A 17,727-nucleotide genomic window follows, 5' to 3' on the forward strand; every position below is an offset into this window, starting at 1 on the left:
TTGTCTGCCTCCGCCAACCAGTCAAGTTCCAGTTCACAGTGCATCCATGTCCGTAGGTCCAGAGACATAACAGATGTAGTGAAGACTTTGAAGAATTTAATTTATAAAAATTAAAAGGTATTAAGTGTATTCTCTGGCAAAACGTGGATGCTGGAAAGTATTTTTCGGAACATTATGATGTCACAATGAATTTAACCTTAGACCATTTGGGTATAAAATATCGCTTCATCATTTTATCCTATTAGACATTTGTGTTACATTATGTCATAACTAGCATATAAATTCTTGAGTTGTGCCTAAAATGTGTATTGTGAGGTCACAGTGTTCATCTTTGAGTCCAAGTTCAAGTTTGAAACCTTTATTTGTCCCCGAAGGGCGATTAATTTTGCTGCAGTAGCAAGAAATTGACACACAGTACATGACAACAACATCAATTAAAATACAATATCAAACCAGGGTGGACATTTGTGCCAAATTTGAGGGAATTCTCTCAAGGCGTTGCTGAGTGCTTGTACTCTGTAATGGACGTTACAGGTAACAGGAGCTTTGCTGTATGTCACAACAGTTAACATTTTACTGAGCTGCAGGTAACGTGAGCTAGTAGCTGGCTTAAACAAGGTTAAACTGCTTAAAGCTAAACAGCACCTATTTCCCTCAAATGGATTCCAACATTGGGACGTGCAACAGTCTGCAGCTAAAGACACAGCGTAGCTTAGCTGGTACTATTCAAGACATGATGGCCACTGCCGGAGTTGGAGATATCGGAGAAACAACATCAACGGGGCTTCGTGGTCTATTTGAGTGAACCTTAATGAGTAATCTCATGGTGCATTCGGGTGCACTTAAAGAAACTCAAGGTTTTGTAAAGTCCCCTTCTGCTATGTAGTGGTTCATGTTTTTGTTGTTTAACAGCAATTGACTGATCAAATAAGTTATAGTTATTACATTCTAAGTCACGTATGTAAATCTGATGATGTTAGCAATAAACAAGCCTTTCTGTATCAGAAAACCCCCCGAACGATACAGAGATATTGCGTTCACGAGAATGGTACAGACAGACCCAAATCATAATACCTCCGGCCACGGTTGTTACCGACATAGAGGGATAAACAAACAGTTTACAAAAACAGTTTAATGATGATTATGCACAAGTTTGTTAAGGGTTTTATTTAACTGTGTTGTATTAATTAGGCTTAATCCCATTAGTCATTCTGTTACGTTTGATGTAAGATACAAGAAAAAAACCAAAGCCTAAACACAACACCCTCAAAAAGCCTAAGGTAACAACACGTGACAGCTAGACAATCAGGTTATTCAAACAACATCCATCTCAATAAACATAACCAACTATTTTTTCCTTCATAGAATGCCTCCAGGCTAGTATGCTTGTCTGCCACAACCACATGTTGCACCAAATGTAACTGACAATAAGCCGTAGGTCTCAAAATAAAACACACACCTCACATTAAACGGTTAAAGATACACACCCCTTTTACAGAGCACACCCAATTAACCTTAGTGTTCACTTTTACAAGTTCTCATTTCTCATTGGTGCTGCTCAGACCCCCACAAACCAAAATAGCAATATAATACATAGAGCTACGATTAACATATAATCTAGAACAAGCATTTACCTTAAAAACTAATTGCTGACACTAGCCTCTGTAATATACATACATAGTCATTCTCATCTTACCAAATGTAACAGGGCCAAACAGTTTACTTCCACTCATCTTGTGTTTTCTCCAAGCATGACTGTAGCTCTGCTGACTGTAGCTCTGCTGACTGTAGCTCTGCTGGCTGTATCTGCATGCCTCCTCACACAGCTGCTGACTTCATTTTCTGTTCTGGAGCACAAATTCCATTAAATTGGAATTTCAAATGTAAGCTTTCCAGATTCGCAGCAGATCAGCGTATCACATGCAAGCATGTGATGTCACATGGCAAGGGGACTGGCCTTGGGAATACTGACAAGCCCCCAGTGCCCTGTAGAAGACCTCGGTAATTGACCATCATTCACAGTAACAGCCTTTGTATTCTGCACTACAACAACTGTTTTGGGATTTTTTTAAATTAACAATTAACTGGCAAAAATGCCAAAAAAAGACTTTGGTTCGGCTTGATGAAGCATAAAGTACTCTATAGAATAGTATAGATGAAACCCACAGTGAACTCTAATCTATTCTTCTATTATTTCTAATTCTATTCTTGTCTCTTATCAAGATTAAAACTTTCAAAAAAGTACTTAATCTGTTAGCAGTTATTCCATAAAGATGTATACAACATTATGCACAAACAATGTTTCTATTACATTTGACGTTTACTGTATTGTTGCAGCTGTATTTATAGTTATTGAGTAAGAGTTAATGAGGCCTATCTGAGGTTTTCACTATTTTAAAGTGATAATTTTTCTGCACATTTCCTAATTATACTTCTATGACACCAGAAGCACCTACAGCTCAGACACCCCACTTCAGTACAGGATAAAACTTCGGCTTTACAACTTTCCTTCTGTGTACAATTAACTTTGAGACTGGCAGATAGACATTGTGCACATTATAGATGTGGAACAAGAGCTAAAAAACATCTTAACAAAGTGTCTATTAATGTAATGTTGCATACTTTTGATGTGATGACACTGCCAACATCTTCTTATTAATATCTGGATATTTAAAATTTGAATCACATCAACCTGCCATAACTTTTACTGAATTGTCCTCTGAAACAACGATGCAGTTCCTGTGTGTCACTACAAAGTATTTATGACAATTCATCTTTAGTCTGGGTGAAAAATGTCTATCCACTAAATTGAGCTATTTAGGCCACAGGTCACTCTCAAAAAGGTTAAACAGCTGACTGTATCGCCAAGAAATTTAGGAAAATTCAATAGTGATGATTCCAATAAAGAAAAATACCCCACAAACATTAAAACACCATCCTCTCAGTCATTCTATCATTCCCACAAGACAATGATTAGAGACTTATTAAACTGAGATAATGGTTTCCATAATATCCTTCTGCTGCAAAATACACTCCTTTTCTTCAGCTTTCAAATTTTGCATCTGGCCAGTTATTGCGATGAGTGATTTACACGATGGAGGCGTTATTCAGTTCCGCCCCTGTTCATCAAGTAAAAGTTAAGAAATACATACTGAGTAGTACATTTGGTGCGTTTCTGGTGTGTACAATGCACTGTTTGTAGTGTCAAGGGTTATAATAATGTCGTCGAGGCAAACATGGTTTATTTACATCAATATAACTGGTTCTACTGCAAACAATGAGAAATTAAAAGTGTGCGTGCACAAGATGTATACTTGGAGGTCTTTTATGCACTGTGCACTGTCAATTTAAATCTGTCACTCAGTACTGCGATGTAATGACAATGACAATTGAATACATCATGAATAGAAAGTGTGAAGCTAACCAGTGGTCATGTTCTTCCCACATGCTTAAAGCCATCTCATCTGCAGGGAACCAACACATTAATTAACTTACAAACTGAAAATTTTAAGGAAACTACAATTATACTATCATACATTTGACTTGAGGATTCTGTGACAAACCCACTGATCCATTTAAAAAGCATCTGCTAGCTAAGTGCTTAATTATTGCCGAAAAAATTAAAACATGGAACATTCAATGGTTGATCTAACTGAGTGAAACATTAAACTGCCTTAAGCTTGTCTTTAAAAAAAGGGCTTTATATTAAAGCAGTTTTAACCAAATCCTTATTCAAACTAATCACTTTTCAGCTCACGAATGCTAATGCACTCGCTAAATTCTAGGTAGTGTTTGTGCATCACTTATCAACACTAAACAGAATACAAACAAGTGGGACTTGAGGTGCCAAAAATCTACAATTTTCCTCATTAAAATGTAAACCTAGGCAGCAAAGTGCTTCAATAAGCTAATGCACCATGATTATATAACGTCTGCAACCTCTACTATATCGGTGGGAGACACACTGTCAGATCATTTCTTCTAGTTTTCCTGTAATAAATCAGGTTTATTTAATTCATGCAGCATGGAGAGAAGATCTGGTTTGATGTTCTCTCAAGTTCCTTCTGAGTACCTTGCCTGATATACAGTATCATCAAGTAAACAAAAGGACAACAGTTGCTGAGATCTTCGTTAGGCTAAAGGCCATGTTAATGTACCTAGACACTAGCCCTTCAGTGTTAAACTGTTAGCCACATGACAATGTTTCTTTGATGTTAAACTCTTATCCTATCCTTCCCATCAGGACAACGACCCTACATCTTACCTCTCTGTTCATTGTCAGCAGACCCTAATCTGAAAAACACCCAGAATCACAGGCTCCACAATACATTGAGTACTAAAACCTTAAATGGGATATTTCCCACAATAAAAATTATTAAATAAATCTAAACTTCTGTAGTGCTTTTGCAGTGATAACTGGTGTAAACACTGCTCCCCTGACAGCGAGGACATGTCTGTAAGATGCCAGCATTTTTTTCTACCAAGAGAGCCAACGGTAGTGATCATCACCTACTGTGCTATACTATTTATAATAACTAAAAAGACAGTGGTATTCTGTGCAATTTCATAACTTCATAGCTTAATATTTAACCATTTAATCTCATTACTGTGCAATATTTAATAATCATTTAAAACACCAAACTATATTTCTGCATAATGTGTATACCGACCCGTTATCTCTTTACCACTTTATAAATGTATATAACTGCTCTCAGGACTGTGCTCCACATCCCCCCCCCCCTTTTTTTTTCTTCACTACTTACATTTTACATAGTACCAAAGGAGCTGCATGTGTGTCTGCCGGAATTGTTTGACTACCACAGAGGAAGTCCAATTTTGTCATTGAGGAGTTGACACCATGCAGTTTTTGAGGCTGCAGGAGGCCATAATGTATCAAGGTGTTACCCACTCTTAGTGAGACAACACCTCCATCACAGTACAGTTGAGGTTGTTCAAATAATAATGAAACCTACCAGAACTTCAGTGCATCTTTGCTGTTGTTGGGGTGATGCTGCACATAGTGGAAGAGACAGAGGAAATTCTCAAGACCCTGAAGGCTGACCTGATGAGAAACAGATAAGAAAAAAAGAATAGGAACATGAATCAAACCCAGACTATTACTTAATAAAATACTAAAATGAAAAAATGCACTACACAATAACAGTAACCTTTCAAATGATAACCAATTTTTGGCATTACTCTCAATGACTTAATGTTTAGTGATCGTTACAGATGATGGTACCACCAATTATATTGTGATATAACAACCACTAATAAATAATAAATGTATTTATAAATAAATAAATAAATAGAGATAAACTTGACTAATGTGTAGTGAATTCTTAAGTCAGATGCAGTGCTAAAAAGTCAGTAATTCTATTTCTCCTTTTTAACATTTAATACAAAAGCACTGGAAGCACAAAGTACCCCTTTGTACTTACAGTCCCGTTAAATCCTGTCAAATGAAAACTAATTTTAGATATTGCATTTTTATCCGTGAACAAACTTCCTCCTATTCGTGATCAATGCAGAGGCTCATTACTCTGAACAATAGTCTGGTGGACAGCACATTTTACAATTTCAAATCACAATCAGCAAAAAAGAATAGCACTGGAGAATGGCTGAATCTGGGAAAACAAATATAAATACAAGCTCAGCCTCGTCAGAGCCAGAGGATTACAATGAAGCAATCAAAGATTCTTTCACAACCACAGTTGGCAAGACAATTGATGAATTTCTTAAAAGTTAGACAAGCCTTCTGACCGCTTTTAACTGCATTACCATTCCCGGGTTAGTGTGTTAATATTTTATATTAAGCCAGCGTCCGGCCTTCCCTTACACCACCCCAGAGCTAGCTTTACGCCTCTGCTAATCTGACACCATTGACTGGATTCATTCAGGCAACAATGAGCCATGACTGATGTGGCCGCACTGAATGTCTGGGTCGCAAAGCCAAAGAATAGGGACCACACAGTATCAATCACATTACACACAGTCTGACCTACAATGGCATTAACAAGATACTGATAGGGGGGAGGGAAACATCAAAATAACTAAATTTGGAGGGCTTATGATTATGGATGCATACAGAGGAGAAGTCTGTGGGTTCACTATAAATCTGTTAAACAGTTGAGCTTAGTTAAAACTCTTTTCAAACAGTAACATGTCAAATTTGTTTGCTTTTTGAATGCTACATTGCTTGTAAGGAAATATTGGTAATGTAGAAACAGGCAAACTAGCTTTAAAAAGGACATACTTTCTTTGTAAATAAATGCTGCGTGATGGTTCAAATTCATGCCAATGTGCAGCATTGGCCAATGGCCGCAACAGTGGCCAGGCTACATCAGTCAACGTAGGGGAAACGCTGAAAACATAACTTTTGTTTGTTGACGAGAAACTGTCCGCAGAACACCTGCTCTTACTTCTAAGAAAGTATGCATCAAACCACCACGTGCACTTAATTTTACAGGTGGCCTATAACCAGTAATGGCCACAGATTATATCAGCAAATATCAAAAAAAGGTACAATAATTTTTTTATTGCACCAGCATTAGTTTGCCCCCGCGGTTTCCCCGTAAAAAACGTAAACTGGCAGTTTATCACTGTGTCCATCTAAATTTGGACACAGTGATATGTCATAGTGACACTACAGCAAATCCTTTTGCAGCATTGGCACCGATTTCGACATAGAGTCAATTCTGGAGTCAAAAACAGAAAGTAATTGACATAAAACAGTCCTTTAAAAAAGTAAATATGGCATCATTTACAGTTCTAGTGAGTCTCATATTTTCTGTGTCTTCTTTACATGTCCTAAGACATATGCATATCCGGCTATGCATATCTGTGAAACTGATTTAGTAACTCTCCATGACAACAAACGCAGGAGGGAAACTTTGAAACCAGTTTTGCATGTGTTTGCAGCTAACTGTCATTGTGAGGACGGGGACAAGCCAACTGTTCTGGCAAAACCATGCGCTATTGTAGTTATGTGGTGAGTCAACTTCCTTCCTGTGTCACTGTGTAACTCTCAGAGCAAATCTTTAGTTACATAGTACCACTAGCAATGGCAATAAAGAGATGTAACCAGCAATTTAGGCTAAAAAATTGGACATTTATGTCCAAGTGTCCTAAACTTTTAAGTTGCAAGTGATGACGGTGCAGAGATGGCCACACTCACCACGGTCAAGGAGGGGCAGAGAGGGTGACACTTCAACAGCTGAGGCAACAACCCACCCAAGCAGGGAGAGGATGGGTGGGTAGGGGTCACTGCACACCAGGGGGCTGGACAACATCACACAGGGGAAACAGAAATAGGGAAGAGAAAGAAATGCATGGATCATGAGAGAGACAGGAGAGGACAGAGGTAAAACATGAAAGTTGACAAGAACATAAAAGGTGAAAGAAATAACAGCAGCAACAGATGACAGCAAAGATAAACAGGGGGGGACAACTGGCAGCAAATCAAAGCGTCAAGGTTGGCGAAACTGCTATTAGTTAAAAAAAAAAAAAAGGCCCTGCAGCATTGCACTCAACTATTAAAGTTTTTGTCCCATAATGACTTGCTTTGTTCTTGTGTTATCAGTGTACCTGTTGTGGCCGTATTCCTCATATGTGGAAGGGTAAGCGAGTGGTTCACGATAACACTAATTTCCCAGCAAAAGGGTTGTTTTTTTCCCCCCCGAGGCTCTAATCCAATATTACAATTCACTCGGCACAAACCAGCCAGGATGATTTGATAATGGAGAGACTGCCAATACTGATTAATACAGCTTGGAGGGGAAATCAAACGTTCACAAAGCCCCAAGAACACATTTCTGTAAACAAAAAGAAAGCAGAAAATGAACTTGCTACAAGAAATACACACTTAATTGGACGATAAGGTCACTTATCACCCAAAACACCACAAACTCCTCAAAATGAGGAAAAAACGATTAACTATTTAACTAATACTTCATACTGTCTTGCATGGTCCAGGAAGTTCAGAGGTCAGATTCAGCTAGAGAACAGCACACCAGACACGGACACTTGCTTAAAGACACCTCAGAAGGAAACATTTGCTTGAACTTGCTTTGTTTGTACCCTTAAGTCTTTCATCATTTTTCTTTTGTCAGAGGGTGGCTTTACATGACATGTTACAGTACAATACATGTTTAAATACTGAAAGCCGTAATCCGTAACTGCTCAAACATGGTGGGTGTGACCTGTGTCTTTTACACTGCCTTTACCCAACATACCAATCATGGGAGGCCTAGTCATGAGAGTCTGATGGCTGAGTCAGCCTCACGGGCACGGACTTTCCTCTCAATTTTCTTTGGATAATTAGGTAGACTACAACTTGGCAGAAGCAGTGAAAGCGATGTGGTCCTGTCCTCGTGAGAGAGGACGTGGGGCGTTGGTTATGCAATGTGTGTTTTTCCGGTTTGAAATCCCTACTGATCTAATTTGACATTTGGGTGGTGAGCATCATGAGGAGCCCCTAACGTTCCGTATTTCCTCACAAACTACAGTCAGAGAGCAGAGCACCCTCCCCCCCTCCCCCCCCCCGATTAAGACAAAACAAAATGTCAAGAGGCTACCATCAAAAAGCTTGTTTGTTTTTTTGTCCGTGTCAGATCTACACTCTCACAAACAGTGACCTTTATTCGAGCATAGCGACTGTATAGGAAATGAAAATGTGTCACTCTCGGTTTTATTGTTTTCATTACAGGGAGATAGCGTGCAGGCTGGTGTTGGTTAAAAATGAGGATCCAAACACCCTCTTTGGCCTTCCTCTCCCCTGCTGGACTGAGAGAGGCTGTTTTTGAGAAAGAGATCTGACTTGATAACATGCCACTGAGTGGAAAAAGATAAGACAGAGTTGGACTCCAATTCAACCCAGAGCTAAAGACATGAATTATTCATCCATTCAGCTAGTCATTTGCAACAGCCCTGGAGACCAGAGACAATAAGAGTCAAGTTGAAACCAAGGACAAAATAAATGCAGATGTGAAACAAGTTGTGTGGGTAATCAGCAAGCCAAAGGATGTGACTTCACTAAAGACGTATCGGTAAACATACAAGAAATCATTAAAGTCACACCACATAACATAAAGTCAGAAGACATTATGATCAGAGGCTGACTGCATGGGATTTATGTTGAATTTTACTCAAAGGCCACAGTCATGGTGAATTCACTTAAAAGTGTGGTTGTATTAAGTATTAATTATAAGTTATAGTATATAGTATATTTTTTTTTCAAGAGTGAAACTTATATAATTGTACATGTTTGACATAGTAGGAACACAATGACTTGTCTGAGTTAAGAAGTTATGAAAGAGGACCTTCTGGTGTGAAACCTTCCAATCACTTGAGGTTAGGGTATTACTAACCCTGAACACATGAAGGTGAAACAGCTCCTGTCTGGTTGGTTGTTTTTTCAGTTTTAGGTCACTTTAGAATTTACCAACTCAAAAAGGTCCCAGAATTCTCGAACAAATGCCCTCAAGTGATTCTCGACTGCTGAGACAGGTAATGCTGTACTGTATGTCCATCATTGTTTTGCTGAGAAATGATGCTGCCTCAAGGCTTTTTTACAGTAGCCACAGCCGAGCTGGCGTACGCAAATGTGACGTCATGAGAGCGCCGCAAATATTTATACTCGCGCATGGTGGTTGAGACAATGGTTGCAGTTTTCTCCTGAACAGAGGTGACGATAACCAGAAAAGGCAGCCGCCTTTGCTATTTCTACTGAAAAAGGTAACCAGCAGCAGCCTTGCCATCAATGCCTCGGTTTGATTCAATGACCTACTTCATCGGACCAAGTCTTTCATTCACCTTAAAAAAACTCATCTTAATCCAGTTACTTTACAAGAGAGACTTGCAGTCACTCTGAGAGTCTTGGTATCCGGTTGTCGGCGAACTTGTCCATGCCTCCTGTTTCCACTTTGTCACGGCTAGTATACCGGACGCTTCAGGGCTGTACATAAGACAATTGATATTAGAACAATCGTCACTGACATACTTTATGCAGACACAGGCAGTATGTTGGATATATACTAGTCTAGGTCAAAACATCTTTCCATTTTATTAGACTGCTGTTTGAAAATAACAAGACATACCAACTACTGTTACAATTATTTGCCCTTAGTTTCTCTGATGTGGAATATGATCCACTCACATTACCATTAATTGCTTTAGATATCTAGAGCAGATATAGCCTAGATATCGCAGCTGACCTTAATGCCACACAAACTGTACAAAACCTAATGTCTCTGATAATACATTCATGGAAATAATGTACACAGCACAGTCTTTTACCAAAAGAAATAAAGAATGGTGCATCTCACATTGTTCAGTCCTGACAAGACAAATTATTAATTTTTGGGATGACTGAACCAGCCCTGCCATCTTTACTCCTTTAGTATTCACTACATTTCGCATTGTACTTTGCTCGTCAAGTTTAATCTTCTTAAGGCAAGGATTCAGGGCCTTACCACAGAAGGAATGTAAAGCACAGAACTGAGCTTAGAAAGCTAATGACAAGTACTGTTGGTTGAATATGTGACCGGGGTTATCCTGATTCCAAAAATCCCTGTTTAATCAGCTTTGCAAGTGCAGTATCTGTTGTTAGAGATGAAGTGACAATGTACAGACAATGGACATTTACTCTACAGCCACCAGGATTATAAACAGCAACGTTAGAGTAGCTACAGTGCAGAACATTACTTACAAGATGACTGTTTTTTCAAATGCAGGGTCCTCCATTAGACAAAGGATTTAACCAGAGTTAGCATTAGCAGCCAAAGAAAGCAACTGACTATATAAATGACAATTTAAAGTCACGCACGAGTGAAACAGAGCGAGCAAAGATCCATTGCCTGGAGTCCGTTCGTACCAGAAGACTAGAGAAGTGAAGTGTTCCAAACACCACACTTCAGTGTTTTGAAACATCCTGTTAGCTCACAATGGAGCTAAACAATCCACAAGCAACAAAACCTGGGGCACGTTTCAGAAAGCAGGTTTCAGTTTCAGAAAGTTTATTAAACCTGAGAAAGAGAGCCCGATTCAGAAAGACCTCTGAAAAGCCTGTAAACCTAACCTGCTTATGAGCAGTTTTTCTTCTCTCACTTTTCTTTTCTCCTCCCTCTGACACAACTCTTTTATTTCCTCATTCATTTAGTAGCAGGCGCGCATTAGCGCAGTTTGCTATCTGCATGAATAAAAAAAAAAACGTTGGTATGTTGGTATGTTATGTTGGTTTAGTAACTGTGTTGGGCAGTCTATAAAACTTTTTTTCTAAAACATGGCACGTCCCTTTGTCGGGGATCCCGTTGATGAAGAAGCTGAGTTTCTTCTCAGGGAGTTAAACATACGTTGGGAAATGATATTGAGGCCCCAGACTACAGATGCATTTTCATTTCCAAATAAATTTGAGCGGTATCGTTTTTCTTCCCATCAGTTAGGTAGCCTACATAACCTTATCCGTCCTCATGTCGCTAACGTCACCCATCGTACTAGATCCCAGCAGATTGTTTCACGTTTTCTTTCCAACATTAGTTGTAAAGCCACTGTGTAGCAAAGCCCCGTCAGAAGAGTGTGACTCGCTCTGAAATGAGTTTTAAATGTTTTTGTAGTGTTCTCTGGACACAAACCAGTATGAGCCATTAAAGAGGTGTCCCACAGGATTGCAGGTGAATGGTGTAAACCCTTTTAAATAAAAGATTATGAATTATAATTTTGTTAATGATGGTGTTGCAGCCTCAGAATGGGATTAGGAGGCCTAGAACATTTCGCCCGCAGGATTGCACCTAAACAAAATAGATTATAGGGTCAATACCATCTCACCAGTAATAGTATAACCCTACTTATGATTAAAAATTGATATTAATAACTATATAGGAACAGATGCATTTACTCTAGCAGCCATTTCTCTCTCTTTTGCAGCAGCCGCTATATTGCTTTTTTTAAACAAAATATATACCCAAACTTCCAGTATGTGGGTAAGTGTATTTACACTGACCAGTTTGTCTGTGGTGGTTACCATAGTGAATCGTAGTACCATGGCTCCATTCATGCTGTCTTTTTATTGTGGTGGTGCACATGCTTAACTCTGAGTGAACCTACTTTCAGTTGATTACACCAACTCAAATCAGCTGTTCTGGAACCGAAAACTAAGTTTCCCATCTTATGGTAAATCAACTCAGAGATCAGGGTTACAATCAGAGTTTGTTAAACCTCCTTCCTGAAATGGGCTCCTGGCCAGGTAACCACTCTCCTAATTAACTTTGCTCATTAAGATTCAGAAAGATAACAGATACATTGATGCAAGTGTGCCCAAGGCAAATTCCCTTTGAAGCTGAACACACTAATATGGTAGTCTTGGCTCCATAAAAGAAAGCCATTCCAAATAATGGAGAGATATGCTTAATGTAAGCATTCTGCGATGGCCGACCAGGGCAAACACGCAGCAACGGCTCAAAACACTTCCTTTAATAGAAATGTGCTGCAAATTCAGAAACAACGCAAAGTAAAAAAACACAGACACCAAACACACATGCAACAGAAAAATACTGCATATCCAGTCGCCACAACAGAAGTTCCAGGCCATCTGAATTTACAAATTGATATGGATGATGTTGCAGGGAGATTACATTTATTAAGGACCTGACTTTCCCTCTCGCTTTTGTAAAACAGAAAATAATATAGTTAACTATTAGATGTATGAACAGTAGTAATCAGGATTATGAAAGCGGCTCTGTTCCACAACGGAGGGCGAGTGGCGCGGCGTGACTTTTTCATTAGGAAGGGATACGGCTCTATAGACAGCTCTGTGGCAATGTCTGTATTTTTAAAACATGAATATATTTAAAGGATTTTATTGTGACGTTATTACGATTTTGTCGGTGATGTGTCAGTGTCCTTGTTCAGGTGCTGTGCACAGATCTGACATGTTGCCTAGTCGCCCTCATCCCCGGCTCTCAGGAGCCCTGTGCATGGCGCTGACAAATTGCCAAAATGGAGTCTTCCAAATGGGAGTCCAAACCAGTGGGTGAAGTCACTGTTGCTACGTCCATTATTGTTATAGTCTATGGGCCTGGGCGCGACTGGGGGGGCAGAAAAAGAGGCATACATTGACACTTATAGGGCAACATGAGGTCAACAATAGATGATGGTTGCATACTAAATGCAGCAGCAAAGACATTGCTGCAAAAAGTGGATCGATGCGTTACGTTTATGCATAGGAGCTATTGTCAAGCCCCATTAATGCAAAAGGTTTATAGAAGCAGGAGAGACACCGCTAGAGTTAAGAAGAGAGAAACTAGCATTACATGCATACTTGCATTTAACGTTTTTACTTTGATTTGTTTCTGTATTTGCAGAACATTTCTCCTAAAGGAAGGGTCTTGGGCCGTTGCAGCGCTTTTGCTGCGGTCACCCACCGTGGGATTCCGTAAAGTAAAGGCTGCTATCTAAGGAGCATTAATGTACAGTAATTATACAGCAAGTAGTAGGATTCCACCAATGCTCTCCTTTATTAACAGAGCTAGGCTGATCCACCACAACAGTGTGCTCCATTCCTACTTACACTGTGGTTTCTTTCCATTTACGTTTTATGGCATTTCTGCTTTCTGAGAAAAGTTTTGAGGATGTATGAGGACGATTGATTTAACAACAGGAAACAAAAAGAGGAAGACTATGGTTAAGCATCAGGTCAAGGTTAGAACCTCCCAAATGAGCCATCAGCGCATCCCAGTTCAGTTGTTGTCCTTGGTCATTGTGGGGTGAATAGGAAAAAGAAGAGCCCGCAAGAGATTGATCCTAATAGAAATTGAGAAGAAAAAGTAAGATAAGAGACAAGGCGGCAAAGATAAAAGATAAGGGACGGGGGGTGTGGAAGGGGCAAACAAAAAGAGGCAGGCTGCAGCAGCAGTGGGTTCACTCTTTCTTTACGGTATCTTTTTGATTACTGCAGTAGAAACTGTCTTTTTACCTTCCATTTCGGTGTAAAGTGCGATCACACAATATAGAAAAAGAGCAGTAAGGCAAAGTCTTAGTGTCTGGTGGGCGTTAAAACAAGGGTCTTTTCAGCTATTGGACAGCTTCCATGATCACTTAATCATATTCACCTGTATACTGAATGCAATGACTAGCAAATGCCACAGATGGTAGTAAGGCACAATATATACTTGGGCACTGATGGGACTGGCATGAGGAAAATATAATGTGAGTGCTATAGCTTGGCACTGTCTGTCCCTGCGAGATTAAACCCGGAAGGAATGCTACAGTATCTGCAAACTAGAGAGTACAGCTGTGGTTCACCTAACCATCTTCCTGCAAAACACACACACACTTACTTGATGATAAAGTAAAGATGCCCTTATTTCCAAAAATGGAAAAAGCCTACAGGCTTTTTCAGCACTCATTAGCTTTAAAAATGATAGCACATAATAAATCACAAGTAATGGACTAAATCAGCTCATCTGCGTGTGTGTGTGTGTGTGGGGGGGGGGGGCGCAGATCACTAGGCCTGCAGTCTCAGACTGATCCTAATCCAAGTCTTGTGATCTGGCTGCTGTTAGTTCTCTGACAGCAGGATGAGGCTGGAAAAGAAAAAATGATTTGTATGTTTTTTACTTCGCATCCAATCACCGCAAACATTCTTCGATTAAATGCAATGTGTGATTGGCCACCTATACTGCAGCAGCTACAACCCACACAGGCTGTGGTGTGGTGAAATCAAGCCCCCTTTGTATTTGACGGAGTAGGTCGTTTAGTGGTCCGAGATGCAACAAAACGTTCAAAAGTATGGCTATACTACACACCAGTGGTGTCTAAAAAAATAAATGCATAAATGGTTGAAGCATTATTTCAAATGAAGTATTCTATTGGCATCCGTTTCACTTTAAAGTTATTGGCAGGGTGCAAAATTACCTTTCTTGTCTACTGGCCAAATGGCTAGTCAATGGTCAAATTTCACCAGCCACTCAATAGATTACCATTGTTTTTTTTGGTGGTGAGTGAAGCAAATCTACCAGCCACTTGCATATCTTACCAGTATTTGGCTGGCGCTAAATTTATGCCCAGGGTACTGCTATTAGTACTGGCATATTAATGTTTTTAAACAATACCGTGCCTTACCATACTGTAACACACCGCCAAAGGAACAAAGACACACTTACGCAACGCTCATAATGAGCAATCTGTGGCTTACACCTGCCTCCACCTCTGTGCAGTGACTCACTCTGCTTGCACTTGGGCTGCGTACCAGTTACATTTCTAGCTGTAAAAGTGGCGCGTGGGGACCTCTAGGAGGATTCAAGGCATGTCCCATCCAGAGCAACGAGGGGAACAATTTCTTTCAGTGATTTTTACTGCTTGTTCCTCCCACAATGGCAGAATGACACATACTGAACGACTCTCCCACCTCATACAATTCGAGAAATGTCATATCTGAAAACAATATTATAAAAAACATGTATCTGTAGTCTCCTGCCCATCTCTGTTCAGATGTTTCATTTTAAGTTGTGTGTGTGTGTGTGTGTGCGCTTGTATACAGTTTTTCTTAACAGTATAATTTTCCACAGCCTTACATTTTGCAACAGCCTGTTTTAGTTCACACACTGTGGAAAAACTGAGGCAAAAACAGTCAAGTAATTTAGGCGGCATGAATGAGAAGCAAAGACCCGAGTTAAAGAAGGTCTCTTAACAATGTTTGCTATGTTTGAATTATATAACCTTAGTTATCATTTGGAATCAAACTAATCTCATACTGACACCCAACAACTGTTTTAGATGTTAATATTTGGGTATGGTGTGTCAAATTAAAAGACACCCTCTATTACAGAGCGAGCAATAATAAAATGGACGTTCTGATTTTCTAATTGAAATTAAATACTGTAGACGGCCAGTTTTGCAACTTAAACATGATAAAGACAAATTCTTTGTATCCACCAGAACAAACAAGATATACCTTACTGTCTTCAAGACTTTACAAATAAAATTTCTGAATTCTTAGGCTTTTTCCAGGACCACTGTGGTGCTGGAAACTAAAAGTAAGCATCACCACCACCAGCCAGAGAAGGACTTCTGCCTCCATGGTGTCTGCCAGCAGCGCCTACCTGCAGATCCGCTCCCTGCAGTCTACAATCCATGTACTTTTCCCACGCATATGATAAAGCGGTCTGCTGTGGACTGGCCATTTCGTCCACACCTCCAGGTACAACACCGGTCAGGGCGTTGAGGAAGTCGGGAATGACAAAATTCTCTTTTTGGAGTCCTCTTTAATCCTCCATGTGGCTGGAAGTGGCCCGGACAGCACCGAACGAAGCCCCAAGTGTTCTCCTGAGTCATTCATAGCAGGTTCATGATTCACTGCGTTGCTTTGCCACTTTTAAATTGTACTTCTGTAGAAAAAAATACAAAGTGGCAAGGGTTAGTAAAACACATTAAGCTCTTTCGCTTCTGCCCATGCAGTCTGAGATACTGACCGTTGTCTATGACGCACTTAAACCTGACTTGAACCCGAAACTTCAAGACAAGCGTCTGTAGCATAACCAAAACAAAACAGACTCCTATACACTCAGCTAGCTAGCTAGGTCTCTGACGGAACCTGCGTCAAATCCACAGGCGGATTGAAGCAACCGATTTCCGGTTTGGGATTTTGTTTTCAAAATAAAATCATCTAATGTGCAGTAGGTAATTATACTGAAGACTATAATCTCACTAGACATGTCACCTTGGTAAAACATTCTCATAGTTCATTACTACATTCGAACAATAAAAGCTTACAAAGCTCACACACGTATGTAGCTGAGGCAGTAATCCTTTTATCACATTTCTAAAATGTATTGCTAAAATGTATTTGTAAAACGTAATGCGGATGACTTACAATGCAAGGCCATTTTTGTTTGCAAAATTACACACCACACTTCATAAATACATCTAAAGCAAACAATAGGCTATGCGTAATAGTAAGCATTTACGTCTCCATTTTTAAAACTGTTATTCCAACCATATCACACTTTGCAATTTCTCAAAATGATTGACCTAAAAAGCAGTTATAATGCTTGTATGTTAGCTACTTCTTAAATAACGTTTAACGTCTCTAATTAAATGTGTCAACTTCGAATACATTTAAGATGCATTGGCCAACCACCCAATCAACTGTGCTGTTAGTTAAAGTAATACGTACCACAGACTACGTGCTTACTTTTCATTGAACGTATTCTACAGGGAGAGATTGAATTTATTCTCAGAAAAAGTTGCACTTAATGTTTTATTTTGAAAGTTAAGGTCGATAGTTGTGTGTTTAATGTTCTAGATAGCTTGACCGCAAGAAGCAGATATCTCGATAATGTTAACCTTAATATTTGCATAAAATACTTAACAAGCCTTAGAGCCGCTATCCCTGAAGGATTCTGCAAGCTATTTTTATTAACAAAATGTATTTCTCGAATTTGAGTTATCTACCGAACAGTTATAACGTTAGCTGTTGTTTCACTGCATCGTACTGTGTAAGCTGTCCAAACTATGCAGCACAGGGAAACGAATACATTTTGTTAACGACCTTTACCAAAATAAGCAGACAGTCCACTAATAGCTACATCTTTCTTACATTGGGAATATCCCGTTTTATGTGGGAATAGTTGTTTTTCATACATACCTTCGTTTCAACAAATTGAAGCAGCTAATGCTAGCTTTCGTCCAGCAGACTGACAGATGCTGAGTGATTTTTCCCTCAGCAATGAC

General features: G+C 39.5%; 1 protein-coding gene across 9 annotated transcripts in view; it reads right to left on the reverse strand.

The window, feature by feature from the left end:
* Window positions 1–17,727, reverse strand: part of lyst (lysosomal trafficking regulator) — a 64,677-nt gene extending 46,950 nt beyond the window's left edge. For 7 of the 9 annotated variants that reach the window (XM_034897697.1, XM_034897696.1, XM_034897692.1 and 4 more), the window contains exons 1-3: window positions 17,642–17,727; window positions 16,098–16,382; window positions 4,974–5,062 (exon numbers count right to left, since the gene is read on the reverse strand). In XM_034897697.1, the coding sequence (XP_034753588.1) occupies window positions 4,974–5,062; window positions 16,098–16,178 (170 nt within the window). In that variant the 5' untranslated portion in view covers window positions 16,179–16,382; window positions 17,642–17,727. Of the gene's footprint in view, window positions 1–1,696; window positions 1,762–4,973; window positions 5,063–7,177; window positions 7,282–16,097; window positions 16,383–17,641 lie in introns of those variants that run through there. The other 2 variants (XM_034897699.1, XM_034897700.1) reach the window with 2 other exon arrangements.

Source organism: Etheostoma cragini, chromosome 17, assembly GCF_013103735.1.
Source record: "Etheostoma cragini isolate CJK2018 chromosome 17, CSU_Ecrag_1.0, whole genome shotgun sequence".
Classification (NCBI taxonomy): domain Eukaryota; kingdom Metazoa; phylum Chordata; class Actinopteri; order Perciformes; family Percidae; genus Etheostoma; species Etheostoma cragini.